This window comes from Bison bison, unplaced genomic scaffold (assembly GCF_000754665.1).
Source record: "Bison bison bison isolate TAMUID 2011002044 unplaced genomic scaffold, Bison_UMD1.0 scf7180017864309, whole genome shotgun sequence".
Lineage (NCBI taxonomy): Eukaryota > Metazoa > Chordata > Mammalia > Artiodactyla > Bovidae > Bison > Bison bison.
In genome coordinates, this window is record NW_011494881.1 from 3,709,474 (window position 1) to 3,724,480 (window position 15,007).

The 15,007-nt window shown below is 47.1% G+C and overlaps 1 protein-coding gene across 1 annotated transcript in view; it reads left to right on the top strand.

The window, feature by feature from the left end:
- The window catches only part of HK1 (hexokinase 1), a 70,622-nt gene that overhangs the window by 26,338 nt on the left and 29,277 nt on the right, over positions 1–15,007 (top strand). Inside the window, exons 3-7 of the mRNA XM_010852211.1 lie at positions 4,455–4,603; positions 10,251–10,370; positions 12,347–12,442; positions 13,013–13,112; positions 13,226–13,409. Coding sequence (XP_010850513.1) covers positions 4,455–4,603; positions 10,251–10,370; positions 12,347–12,442; positions 13,013–13,112; positions 13,226–13,409 — 649 coding nt within the window. The remainder of the gene's footprint in view (positions 1–4,454; positions 4,604–10,250; positions 10,371–12,346; positions 12,443–13,012; positions 13,113–13,225; positions 13,410–15,007) is intronic.

Below are 15,007 nucleotides of genomic sequence, written 5' to 3' on the forward strand. Positions count from 1 at the left end.
CTGATATGCTGACATCTCACGCTAATGCTGTCCCTGGGGATCCTTGTTCCTGAGGTCTGTCCAAGAGGCAGTTGTATCCGATGGCTATGTATTTGGGCTTTGGATTCAAATTCTGGCTCTGGCAATTACTGGCTATGTGCTTGGGCAAGTTCCCTAACCCCTCCTAGACTTTACTTGCTCATCTGCAGAGTGGGGATCATAATAGTACCTACTTCACAGAGTGGAGAGGGGTTAAAAGTAAAATGAGACAGAAGAAGTACTTAGCAATTGGAGAACAGAAGGGCTCAATGAATGATAGTAAGTTAAGTGTTTCTGATGTTCTAGTAATTCATTCTCCTGGGAAGGGACCCTCTCATATCCCATTTACTTTTTTACCCAGTAGTAGTGTAAGCACGATAGGGATTAGGATTCTGATGGGAACTCAGGGAAAACCCAAAACTCATTTGAATGACCTGTGACATCAGGGTCAGAATTTCTCACAAAGCTGAGACACCTTCTTCCTAGCAGCCTCACTTGGTCTCTTTCCTTTGGACCATCGGCTCAGTTGCTAAGTTGTGTCCAACTCTGAGACTGATGGACTGCAGCACGCCAGACTTCCCTGTCCTTCACCGTCTCCCAGAGATTGCTCAAACTCATGTCATTGAGTCGCTGATGCCATCCAACCATCTCGTCCTCTGTCGCCCCTTCTCCTCCTGCCCTCAGTCTTCCCCAGCATCAGGGTCTTTTCCAGTGAGTTGGCTCTTCACATCAAGTGGCCAAAATGTTGGCGCTTCAGCTTCAGCATCAGTCCTTCCTGGACATTCGGGGTTGGTTTCCTTTAGGACTGACTGGCTTGATCTCCGTGATGTCCAAGGGATCAAAGAGTCTTCTCCAGCACCACAGTTCGAAAGCAACATTTCTTCAGTGCTCAGCCTTCCTTATGGTCCAGCTCTCACATCTTGTACATGAGTACTGTAAAAACCATAGCTTGAACTATACAGACCTTTGTTGGCAAAGCGATGTCTTTGCTTTTTAATATACTGTCTAGGTTTGTCATAGCTTTTCTTCCAAGGAGCTAGCCTCTTAATTTCCTGGGTGCAGTCACCATCTGCAGTGATTTTGAAACCCAAGAAAATAAAGTCTGTCATGGTTTCCATTTTTTCTGTATCTATTTGCCATGAAGTGTTGGGGCTGGATGCTGTGATCTTAGTTTTTTGAATGTTGGGTTTTAAGCCAACTTTTTCACTCTCCTCTTTTCACCTTCATCAAGAGGCTTTTTGTTTCTTCTTTGCTTTGTGTCATTTAGGGTGGTATCATCTGCATATCTGAGGTTATTAACATTTCTCCTGGCAATCTTGTTTCCAGCTTGTGATTCATCCAGCCTGGCATTTTGCTTGATATACTCTGCATTCAAGTTAAATAAGCAGGGTGACAAGTAACCTTGACATACTCCTTTCCCAATTTTGAACCAGTCCATTGTTCCATGCCTGGTTCTAACTGTTGCTTCTTGACTTGCATACAGGTTTTTCAGGAGGCAGATAAGATGGTCTGATATTCCAATCTCTTTAAGAATCAGCAACATCATGTGGTATATCCGTAGTGTGGAATATAACTTGTCACAGAAAGGAATGAGGTACTGGTATATGCTTCAGTGCAGGTGAACCTTGAAAGCATTATGGAACATGAGAGAAGTCAGCCACAGGGGACCACATATTGTACGTGTCCATTGTAATGAAATGTCCAGAATAGGGAAATCTCGGAGACAGTGGATTAGTGGCTGGTAGTGGATGAGGCAGTTTGGGAGGAAATGGGGAGTGACTGCTAATGGGTATAGAGTTTCTTTTGTGGATGATGAAAAATTTCTGTATAGTAGTGGTGATGTAAATATACTAAAACTCACCAAACTGTACACTTTAAAATGTGATAGATGGAGACTTCCTTGGTAGGCCACTGTTGCAGTTAGGACTTCACTCTTTTATTGCAGGGGGCATGGGTTTGATGCCCATGCTGCCTTGAGCCATGTGGCATGGCCAAATAATAAAAATAAAATCAAATGTGATATTTTAATTATTTCTCAGTAAAGCTGTTACTAAGAAAACAACCAACCAGTCAGTGGTATGACTGCTTCCTGTTTAATGAACAAGAAGCCAAACTTCCTTGAATGAATGAATGGGCCACCAACCCTTGTGATCAAGCAGCTACCAAGCACTTATTGAACTACCCTGGGTACCAAGGGCAGATATAAAGAATCCTAACTTGTGATTTTTCCCTCAAAGAGCTTGTGAGGATAAGAAGAGAAATTCAGTTGTAAATGTCTTTGGTTTATTCCTCGATTCCTTTGCCACCCTCATTAATTCAAGTATTAATATTGGTTGTGTTCATACTATATGCCAAACAACCATTCTAAGTTCCAGAAATAGAGCAGTGTGTCAGAGCCTAAAGTTTGTTGGAATCAAATACAAAGAGGGTGTCAGTTTATAAAACAGAAGTTTAAAAAAACCCAACAATCCATTACTTAAAAAAAAATAAAAACTTCAAGGGGCTCAAAATAGTGAAAACAATGTTGCAAAAGAAGAGCAGAGTTGGAGGACTTTCACTTCCCGGTTTCAAATTTTCATAAGCAGTCAGGTCAGTGTGGTACTGCTGTTAGGATAGATATACAGATCAATGAATCAGAATTGAGTGTTCACTGTGTCAATTACATCTCAAAACAGGGGGAAAAAAAGAATTGAGAGTTCAGAAATAAATCCATACATTTATGGTCACTTGATTTTTCACAAGGGTGTCAAGACTTTTCAGTGAGGGCAAGAATAGTCTGTTTAGCAAATGGTATTGCTATTTGACAGTGCCTGCCTGGTAGCTCAGTGGTGAAGAATCTGCCTGCCAGCGCAGGAGATTCAGAGGAGACATGGGTTCGATCCCTGGGTCGGGAAGATCCTCTGGAGAAGGAAATGGCAACCTACTCCAGTATTCTTGCCTGGGAAATCCATGGACAGAGGAACCTGGTGGGTTATAGTCCGTTGGATCACAAAAAACATGACTCAGCAACCAAGCAGCAACAATCCATGTGCCAAAGAAGGAAGCTGAACCTCTACTTCAGACCATGTACACAAATTAACTCAAAATGGATCAAATACCTCAATGTAAGAACTAAAACTATAAAACTCTTAGAAGGAAACATAGGTACGAATCTTTGTGGCCTTGAATTTGGCAATGGATTTTTAGATATGACACCAAAAGCATCAGCCACAGAAGAAAAAAGATAAGTCGCACTTCATCAAAATTATAAACTCTTATGCTTCAAAAGTCATCATCAAGAAAGTAAGGTGATGGTGAGACAGTGATAATGTAGCATCAGAAGTATAATTAACAGATTTTCATTGATTTTGGAGGGGACCTGGGATAAAGAATGCTGGGTGGAGGCTTAGTGGCTTGGTTTCTCATTGCAGCCACCTCCAGTGGTGCTCTGTGGCAGTCTTGGCACACAGGCCTGTTGTCTTTCTCTAACCCACTGAGGTCCACCCCAATCACTGCTCACACTGGTCGTGAGGAATAACGCTGGTTCAAGCCGGTTGACTCTTGTAAACCGGTTTACTCTTGACCAGGAGGGACTTCTGTTAAAAACATCGCCTGGGCAGAAACAACATGCATGTCCAGTATCTGATGAATGGATACACATACAATGAAATATCACCCAGCCTGAAAAAAGGAGTAAACTACTGATAAAAGCTAAAACAGGGATCAACCCTGGAGACTTGATACAATGTGAAATATCTAGAATAGGCAAATTCATAGAAATAAAAAGTAGAATAGTGTTTGCCTGGGGCTGGGGACAGGGGAAATGGGGGATTACTGCCTAATGGTTAAGAGGTTCTGTTTGGGGTGATGAAAATTTTTGAGAATGGTGGTGGTAGTTGTGTAACACTGTGGACATATTTAATGTCAAGGGGTTGTACACTGAGAAATGGTCGCAGTGGAAAATTTTATGTTATGTATATTTTACTACAATCTAAAAAAAATCCCCTGGGGAATCAGTGGAGCTATGAACTAGCTGGAATTGGTGTCTCAGCTGATGGGGAAGGAACTCAAGGCATGGAATAGACCTCGGATGTAGGGTTTTCTCTGAGTTGAAGTGCTGTTTTTATTTTACCTTATGGATAACATAGCCATTTGTGAGAAGGGGAAAAGAGTTGGAGAACGATGGTTAGTACTTTAACGAAGTTCATACTTTCGTTCTCCTGCAGTTGGGACTGAGCGGGACTGTGTGAAGCTGTCTGCCTAGGGACGCCTGGCTGGGAGAGGGCTTCTCTTGCCCACTCTTCCAGGTGGGGCTGTACTGTGATGGGGTCTACATGACTCCTATTTTGTGGCCGAAAGCACGGTAAAGTGGGGCCAGACCCTGTTGAGAAGTGGGTGAAGCGTGCGGCCTTCCCAGGGGACTTGAATCTGATGTGATGTTATTGTCTCCCTAACAGAAAAGGGAGATTTCATCGCCCTGGATCTTGGCGGATCTTCCTTTCGAATTCTGCGGGTGCAGGTGAATCACGAGCAGAACCAGGCTGTTCATATGGAGTCTGAGGTTTACGACACCCCGGAGAACATCATGCATGGCAGTGGAAGCCAGGTGGGTCTCTACTTCCCTTCTGACTAGCCCCTGTGGCCTAAGCATCAGGCTCCAGGGTACCCCCAGGAACCAGCCCCAGAGCAGTGGTGGGCCGAGCCCTGGGGCGAGTCCATCGTAGGCATACATAGAGGAGGACTCCCGGGTGGAAGGGTATGACTGCCTGAAGGGATCCCCACCGTGTGAATGAGCTGGAGGATGGGAGGGGGCTACTGGTCCTTTCAGCTGCGGGGCCTGTCAGGTGAGGGGTGTAAAGAGGAGGCCCAGCGGGTAAATGCATTCATTCCCTAAGGATCCTGGGGTGGTTCCCCAGAAGAGGGACAGCAGAGCCCGTGGGTGAAAGCCCTTCTTCCAAGTCATTGTCCTCCTCACCCAGTCCCCCAAGGCCTCGGCCTCGTCAGTTGTGGCTGTCACCTTGTGGGACAGCAGGAATCTGAGTTCAGAGCCCCAGGAGTATTCTAAAGGGCTCCTGGCTTCCCAACTGAATAGTCTCCTACGAGACCTTGGCATGGAAAGCAGCGAGGGCAGGGCCTTGCCTGGAAAGTCACCATCCCTTCCTCTCACACTTGTAACCCCTGCCAGCGGAAGGGCTGCCTTCCTTTGCTGGCCGAGGCCATGCACGTGCTCAGAAGGGCCTGTCCACCCTCCTGCTTCCCCATCTGGTTGTGGTGGGTGGCAGGTCGCAGGCTCACTGAGGACCCTGTGATCAGGTTGTGGACAGCCCTTGACAGGCTTGCAGTCATTTCTGGTCCTGTTCTGCTCCTCCCTGTCTCCTGCAGATGTTCTGACCCCTCCCCTCCCATTTAGAGCTCTCCTCCTAGGTCATGGCTGTTGTCAGGATATGTATTATTCAGAGCTTGCCAAATATTTGTTTTAGGGAGGGTGTATTCACAGCAAGGTTCATGACTAAGTTCTGCAGAAAACCTAATGGCTCTGGGCTGGACTTTGGGATGAAGCCCAGCGCCTTCTCTTGACTCCTCCTTGTTCCTAAATTCCCATGGATGGGACCTAATGCAAATCCCACCTTTTCCTTCTACCAGAGAAAAGGGCTAATCCTGGTCTTTCACCTGCTGCCGAGGAGGGGCGGGGGTTGTGTTCAGAGCTTTTCAGACTGTGAGCACTGATGGGGACACTGTCCTTAGGCCACTTTTTATCAGTCACTGAAACGGGTGCATCGTTCATCAGATGCCCCTGCCCAGAGGTCTCTCCGCTATCCCTCCATAACAGGGCTGCAGAGATTGGCTCATTCATTCAGTGTGTGCATGAAGGCTTCCAGCGAGTGGGTCTCCTCACCCTGCCCAGTGCTCGCCACACTGCTCCTTTCTGCAGGTGGCCAGCAGCCTCCGGTTGGCATCTTGCTCTTTCTATTTGCCAACAAATACTGATGAGTCACTCTTCCCCATGGTCCTTGGGAGGAGCCACCTCTGCCTCCTGCCTTCACCTCTGGGACTTGCCCCCCATGCCATGGACATTCCTGTGAGTCTTGGCTTTTTAGGAGCAGGGTTTGTAAATTAAGGGGATGCCCTCCTTCAGGTGCACACATGCTACATCACTTCTGCAGTGACTTTTTTTTTTTTAAGATTTTTAGAAAAACATTTATTTCTTAAAAGTTAACATGTGCATACTAGGAAACCAAAAAACACAAGAAGCAGAAGACACAGTCATCCAAACTCGTGAGCAGTTTACCATTTGATGTGTCCTTTTAGGTCTCGTTTGTGTATTTACACAACTAAGCATCCATTTTTATGTAATTAAGATCATACAGTTGTGTATCATGCTTTCTCACACATCGTGAATATTTATTGTTTCAGAGTTCCGAAGCTAATGACTCTTCTAATTGCTGCCCCCAGGACCTTGTCTGTCCCAGCCTCTGTCCCCTTCTTCCCAGCTCCAAGATTACTTTGTTTGCAGCTGTTTCTGCAGCTGCCCCTTTCAAGCAGTTTGCAAAGAAAAGATGTTGATGTTGATGAGGATAATGATAATATTATTAGAGCAAATACTTGCATAGAACTTGTTATGTATGTCACTGATATAAGCCCTTTATACAGATTAACTCATTTAATCATCATTACAACTCTGTGGGTAGATATTATTATTATTCCTGTTTCACAGATGAGAAGATTGAGGTTCAGATGTTAAGTGATCAGCCCCTTGGGTCACACAGCACATAAGCGATAAAGCTGGGATTTGAACCTGGGCAGTCTGGCTCCAGATGTGACAGTTTTAGCAATGTGGGGCACTCTTTTTAATTAATTAATAAATTAATTAGTGTTTTTACTAAAAATTTTTGAGAGTGTAGAAATGTGTGGGCAAGGAGGAAGGCTCAAGAGATCAAGGGAGGAGAGGGTTGGCAGTTGAAAAATAGGGATGAAGAGGCAACCTCTCGTCTAGAAGTTTGGTGTGAGGTTAGCAATAAATATCGGTGGCCCATTTTTCTGATATGTCTTGTTGACCTATAGAATACTCTAGTCCACAAAGGGCCCCATTTTGCCCGTGAAGCAGCTCAAACTCACAGCCTGTGAATTGTGCTGAATTCTTGGGGCTATGATCTCATGTTCAAACATAGGCAGGAATTTTTAACAGATTTTAAAACCTTTTACTCTAAATAATTTTAAACTTTCAAAAAAACTTTAAGATAAGCACAAAGAGCTTTTTATGTCCTTTATCCAGATTTCCCAATTAACTATTTGTTTTACCCTTTTTCTCTCTTGCTCTACACACACACACATAACACACACAGAAATAAAGTATCTTGAAAGTGTCAGCACAGTTTTAAGCGTTAATAATTTCAGAAATATAATTGCGTCCTTCTTAAAACATCACTTTTTTAGCTTGGGGAATTTTGAATACTAAATAAATAACTTAAATTTATTTAAATTAAATAAATGTGCATGCTGTCAGGAAAGAAAAAAAATATGTTTTTTAGTCACTAAAATTTTGAGTGCAGAGAGGCTGGATAACTTCCCTTTTTGGTTGGTCAGACACGAGTTAGCCTGGGGGAAGCTTCCTGTCTATTCTGAGCAGGCTTGTCACCCCTGCGTTGGGGCATCCCACAGATGGCATTTCCTTTTTAGCAGAGTGCAAAGGGGTGGGTGTGTTTGACTTCAATCCAGAGGCTGCTTCCAGCGCCCCAGCCCTGTGTAACTCACTTCCCTGCCTCTTCCTGCCCGCAGCCTGCCTGCCTTCCGCCCAGCTGGCTCCCCTGAGGGCCACGGGGAGCCTGGAGCTTCTTCCGGCAGATGACGTGGGGCGAGCTGTCGGGCTTAGTAACGGGTTTACATTGCTCAGAAATGTAGGTCGCAGGAAGCTTAGCTGGGTTCTGCCAGGGAAGGTGGTCATGTGTCTCCTTGGTCAGAGTTGCCACTGTCACCATGGCCTCAGTAATAGTGACTCAGGGACAGAGGCTCCCAAGTCAGAACTGACAAGGTTTCCTTTCCTTTGGCAGGAAGATCAGACTGCAGAGCTGGGTCAGAGACATCTGGGGAAAGATGGGGATGGGAATATTGACTTCCGGCCTCCTCTCAAGGAGACTCTACAGAGTGGCTGTAGGGGCAGCCGTGGTGCCTGGCCCAGCTCTGGCTGGGTCCTTCCTGGGTTCCTCCTACACAATTTATCCGACGTTTAATTTTGGTTTCCTCTGTCCCCTCAATCTGTCAGGGAGCTCCGACAGAGTGGCCTGGAGTGAGTAGACCATGGTTTTGCTGAAACTGTCTCTTCTCCCCTCGAACCAGAGCCCTAGCGGGGAGAGGAAGTGGGTGCTGCTTATGGTCTAGTTGTGTTTTATCTGCAAATTCAATCTGGAATCAAAAAGCTGTGGATTCTGGCAAATGGTCCTTGTGCCATTCCCCGACTCCTCCCTGGTCTGGGTTCTTGTTCCTCCATAGCCCTTTATCCCAGGCACCACCCCCACAGCCTGGGGACCAGCCTCCTCCCCTGTATAGGTCTCCCCCCAAATCCCTTTAGATGAGGAGGGAAGAGAAGGAGAGGGGAGGGGACCTGCCCCCTCCTCAGGCATTTGGAGGGAATCTACCCCCATGGACTCCACCCTTTCCCGTGGGCTCTCTCCTGGACACATTTGTTAAAATCAAACCTGAATAGAACTATAAGTTTAATATGGTGGGGGGGAGGGGAAGGACCCTGCAGAGAAAGCCTTCAGGCAGTTGGCCTTGCCTTGGCTGAGCTTTCTTCCTGTGACTGTGGTTCAGCCCTGCAAACGCTGCATTCTCTGGGCTTCAAGAAGCTCCATTAGCTGTGTCAATCCCATGTACACGGGAGGCCTAGTGTTAGATGACAGCCACGTGAAAAAAAAAAGAGGGGTTACCTAGACTGTGGCATGGTTGCCAAAAGAGCGTATATATGGTTTGGTTATATTAATGGAGGTAGAGAGCTAAGAGAAAGGGAGGTTCTTAGTTTAACTAAGCTTTTTTTTTTTTTTGATCAGAGCACATATGAAATATTATATTCAGTTCTGGATATACTTTAGAGAAAGAGGGAGGTATTGGATAAATCCAAGAAGTTGCCTTAGAGGTGATGAGCTTGCCGTCATTGACAGTATTCACACAGAGGCTAGGGGAACAGTGTTCTGACTTCTTTCTAGTGGATTCTAAGATACATATGCATATCCTGGCAGCATGTTGTAGAGCCAGCAAGTTCTACAACATGTCGTAGAACTTAAATTTCAGTTCACTAAATAAATCGTAGTCTATTCACACCATAGAATACTGTGCAGCAGTGAGAAGCAGTACACAACTACGTGGATGGCCCACACACATAATGTAGAGGAAAGGAAGGCAGATGCCACGGAGTGCACACTGCTGTTCCTTTTATCCGTGGTAGACAACCATGCAAAGGGCGTTGGAAGTCAGAGTGGCTTGCGAGGCCTTGTGAGCGTGGGTGGCAGTAGCAGTGACTGCACGGGAGGGTGTCCGTGCTGACACAGGTGGGTGCACCTTGTGAGAATCCAGTGAGCCCTTCACCTAGGATACGTGCACTTTTTTGCATGCATATTGAACTTGAGTTAAAAGTAAAAATTGGATACCTCGAAGATTGTGAGATCACTCAAGTGGCCTGGAGGCTAGGGAATTGACTCACAGAGCTTCTGGAACTGACAGTGAGGGAGAGAGAGATGGAGTTAGAGAGAAGGGGCCAGATGGCCACTCTGCCTGGGTGGCTGCTGGCGGTCCATGGCCTGTGTGTAGTGGAGGATGAACTGTTTTTCTCTTATTTTCACATTTCCTAAATACCCAGATGATACATCTTAGTACCCAGGTGATACACAAGAGGCCACATGAAGGCTTAAAAAGGCCTCCTAAGCCGTGCTGGCCCACGAGGCAGGCTGTTTTCAAGGGACTCTTCTTTGCCAGTCATGCACTTCCTGGCTTCTCTTTTCCTTTTTTTTTTTGACTGTGCTGCACATCATACATGATCTTAGTTCCTTAACAAGGGATCGAACCCACATCCCCTGTAGTGGAAGCATGGGGAGTCTTAACACTGAACCTCCAGGGAAAGCCCCACCTGGCCGCCAGGTGCCTTGGGATGGGCAGCAAGGTAGCCAGGCTCCTTTCCGTGTTGGGCAGAGAATCCCTCACATTTTTCCTGAAGTGCTAAGTCCTCTTTTTCCTTCCCAACTGCTCTCTTGTGCTTCCTCCAGCTTTTTGATCACGTCGCTGAGTGCCTGGGAGACTTCATGGAGAAAAAAAAAATCAAGGACAAGAAATTACCTGTGGGATTCACATTTTCTTTCCCTTGTCGGCAATCCAGAATAGACGAGGTAAGACGTTCTGGGATTATCAGGCTTCCCAGACACCCCAGAGGGGAACTGCTAAGGAACCCTTTTCCTTTCTCTTACTGGATGGTCTGCGTGTCTTGTATTTTTTTTTTTCAGAAGCATTTGTAGAATGAATGTAAGGTCATGATACCATGTTTATTTTTCAGTTGCTTCAGTTATATGTGTATTTTTCGTGACAAATCACGGTATTCGTGGCCATTTGGTAGAGAAAACCATTTCTTAAACTCAAGCATGTGGAGGAAAACAAAGCAGGGTTAGTGGCCTTTCACGAGGACCATTGTCAGTACTGGTTTCCCGTGGCTTTTGAGAGCTGAGGCTTGACAGCCACGCTCCTGGGCAGAAGACAGGGTGAGACTTCCCTGCTCCCGCCGGAAGAGGCAGGAGATGGGCCGGGAATGAAGCGGCTGCTGGCTGTTTGCTTGTTCCTCAGTGGCCATGGACCGAGTACCGTCCTTATGGGTTGGGCTAGGCCCTGGGAGAAAGCTGCACACAGATGTGGCCTGCCTGGCAGAGGTGCTGTCTTCCAAGAAAGAAGGCGTTGCCGAAGTGGATAGGGAACGTCCTCGGGGGCACAAGAGCCCCACAGGGCAGAGCAGAGCAGATGGTGCCTGGCGGAGAAAGAGCCAAAAGTGTGGCCGCCACCTGCCAGCCTTGACCCTTCTCTGGGGAGGGCTTGCTCAGCCGGGCATGCTGCCTGCTGGGAAGCCAGTGGATCCCAGGGTCTTATTACCCATCTGGAGGCCTGTGCCTGCTCCTCAAGGCTGCCTGGGACCTTCAAGAGTGTCTAGACCAGCTGCCTTTTTTGACAGATGAACAGAGTCACCCTCAGAGGAGTTGGGAAGACTGCCCACGAGGAAATGGACAGAAGTGGTGGGGATAGGATCGATGTCCTGATTTCCAGTTCACGTTCTTTCCACAGCCTTGTGTTTTCCAAGGCTTTGGGGGGCCTGAGCATCGAAGGGGTGATAACAGTGTCTGGGGGCTTTTGGAATGCCTGGTCAGCTGCAGGCTGCTGCCTGCCCTTCCAGATGCAACCTTCATGGAGGCTACCCGGCTTCCGGAGCACAGGGCGACTCAATGTGGACATTTCCCCGTCCCTGTGTCACCCTGGAGACGACGGGGCCTAAATAGCAGCTCTTCCCAAACAAGCCGCATTTATAATGACTTCCTGCACTCGGGGAATAGTCACATAGAACAATATTCTTTTCTTGGATCCTTGATTTAAAGAAAAAGATACAGAAGCAACATGTAAAACTATTGAAATAATATAAAGGTATAAAGCAAAACGTAAAATTCCTATGCTTCTATAGTCTCAAGTGAATAACCACTGGGTATCTGTCCTTAGTGTTTCTCTAGAAATATACACACGGAAATGGATTATACTGTATACATAGAGTCATCACTTACAAATGGGAGTTACATTCCAAACTTGTGGAAGAGGCATGAATCACAGTTAGTGTTATCCTTTAAGCTCAGGACTTGGCTCTTAGAAGCACAGTAGCCCAGAATTATCTTAGCATTTTGTTTCTCTTCGAAATTTGGCTCTGACGAAAGAAAGTTCCTTGGGGCCATGGAAACCAAGGTCTGGTTTGAAGATACAGAAAGGTGATCAGGTAATAACAGCATTTCTCTTTCTAAATGAAGTCTGGCTGTGCAGTTGACACCAGTTAGATCTGCATGCTGTGCGACACCACTGCACTAGCCAGCCACTGACTGTGTTTGAGTGTGAGCAGCAGGGTTTTTTTTCCTGTGGCAGCGCCCAGAGAATTCCATTGTGTGGATGGATAAACAGGAGATAAGAGTCTGGGTCTGTTACCCGATGTGATGTGTCCCCCGCCAGCCCCCCGGGCCTTGAGCAGACTCCCTTGAGTCACTATCCTTGAGCAGACTCCCCAGGGACCTGGAGATTGCGGAGGCCTCCTAGCCCTCTTCCAACCCCTCTGTGCTCTCCTATGCAGGCCATCCTGATCACCTGGACAAAGAGATTTAAAGCGAGCGGCGTGGAGGGAACTGATGTGGTGAAGCTGCTTGACAAAGCCATCAAAAAGCGTGGGGTAACTTCTCACTAGCCACTTGCCTTGACCACCTAGAGGTGGGGAGTGTGGGGAGAAGGCTGTGTGACTAAGGTTCTTTTGGGGGTGGTGTGGTGGGTGTGGGTCCTTGAAGACCGAGGCAGGTGAGCAGTGAGAGCTCACAGTCTGGAAGATTGGGGCTGGTTCAAAGCAGAGCCGTCCGAGGTGCTACCAAAGAGCCAAGCTCTTGGGCAGGGGTTGGCCTCCTTTTGACATGAGGGCAGCTGTGCAGGGAGCTGGTGTGATCGAGTGCAGCATGCCAGGGTTGCAGCAAATGCAGAAGGCACACGAATGCATTGGGATGTTTACACAGGTCTGTGGCTCTGTGAGTCAACTGCACACTGAAAAGAATTGTAAGCCAAATAACGAAGGGCACCTTTTTGTCTCCATAACGTGATCACTGGGCTTGAATGTGGTGAATTTGAGTGCCCGCGGTGATGAAAACAGCAGCGGAGACTATGAAATGGGAGCCCTCCAGCCAGGCTATCTCAAAGGCTGGTGATCTCTGCTCCACATGTGAGTGGGCAGTGACCCCCTCTTCTCTCCCTCCAGGACTATGATGCCAACATTGTGGCTGTGGTGAACGACACGGTGGGGACCATGATGACCTGTGGCTACGACGACCAGCAGTGTGAAGTCGGCCTCATCATTGGTAACGCCCACCCTGTCCTTGTCCCTTCCTGAGGCCGGTGTTTCCAGCTGGCACTGCCGTCTCTCTCGTGACGTGGTGTGGTCACAGCTGCTGATCTCGTCTCCCTCGTCCAGGTACCGGCACCAACGCGTGCTACATGGAGGAGCTGAGACACATCGACCTGGTGGAGGGCGACGAGGGGAGGATGTGCGTCAACACCGAGTGGGGGGCCTTTGGGGACGACGGGGCCCTGGAGGACATCCGCACCGAGTTCGACCGGGAGATAGACCGGGGGTCACTCAACCCCGGGAAGCAGCTGTGAGTCCCACCCTTTCTTACTAGTCAGAGAGAGGACCTACGGGACGCTTAAGGGGAGATTTGGGGTGGATGACGAGAGGGGCAGGAAGCCAGGTGATCACAAAAGGATCACCCATCAAGTGTATATTATCTCACTTTTTTTGAGACACACACAGCTGTGGTGTCTGCAACATTGAAAGTGTATTTTAAATTATTTTCTCCTTATTAATTTTTATTGAAGTATAGTTGATTTACAATGTTGTGTTGGTTTCTGCTATACAACAAAGCAAATCGCTTATATTGATACATTTATCCACTCTTTTTTAGATTCTATTCTCATATAGGTCAGTGTATTGAGTAAAGTTCCCTGTGCTATACAGTAGGTTCTTATTAGTTATCTGTTTTATATACAGTAATAATATGATGCATCAATCCCAATCTCCCAATTTACCACCCCCCACTTCACCCCCAAATTTCTGTTTAATTACACTGTGATTGTATTCTTGTAAACATTTTAAAAATTAAAAGCACAGAAGCATTAGCCTGAAGCTAAGGTTTAACAACATTTCCATATGCTGTCCTCAGTAGGGTTTGCTGCTGAGGGTGGGAGAGGCCACTCAGCATGTGGGGTGTCTGGCGAGCAGGGAGAGCGAGCAAGTGTCCATTCATTCTGCACACACTTCTTGAGCACCTGAGATGTGCCAGCTCAGTGCTTGGCTCCAGGCATACAGAGTAGCACCTTCCATTCCAGAACTTAAGGTCCCGTTGGGGAGGGAAGTCACATATACAAATACCTGTCATGCAGGGGAGTGGTTGGGAGCCATGTGAGTCATGCAGACTGTGGGGAGACCTTCTTCCGTATCATGTGTAAGCCAGATGGGTCACAGCTGATAACAGACACAGTCTGATGTCATAGCATCAGACTTCTCTGGCAAGTTGGTCTTGGTCTTGGAGAGCTCTGGCCACAGAAGTATGAGTGATATTATTTAGGCTGGCGTGGGCATTGCTTCCTGTGAGCTCCTTGTTTCCTGAAGTGCATATTCATATTTCTCTGTCATGCTAGCATGCTGCCCTCTTTGACCTCCCAGCAGCCTTATTCTGAAGTTGGGTGCTGTCAGCACGCTGGGAGATGTTCATTGACCCTGTGAGCTTAATTGCCTTTATCCTTTGCCAGAGAGACACTGTCAGGGAGTTTTTCAATTTGAAATCTGTCACCCAAAAGATCTCAGTCCCCCAGGCTGGCTGATTGGGACTTCCACCTGAGTTAATGGAATTGCATAAATGGCCAGCCTCCTTCCACTGGGAGTGGTGGTGGTGAATAAATGAGATCTCTCACTGGGAGAATCCTGAGTTCTTAGTCCCAGTACTGAACATCTGCTCTGCATGCTGAAACACCAGCTGGATAATAAAGAGCCCCAGCTCTGATAACCAAAGGTTTTTTCCCCTCAATCCATTGACCTAAACCCCAATTCTAAAACCTGACCCCAGCTGCCTTGAAGCTATTTACTTGCGTGTTTTATATGTCACTGGAGATGTGTGCTTGATTATAGTCCTGCTTCAGACACCCTGGGGCTATTCTGTACTATGGGGCATGTGTACCATATTCCATCTCTCAAATC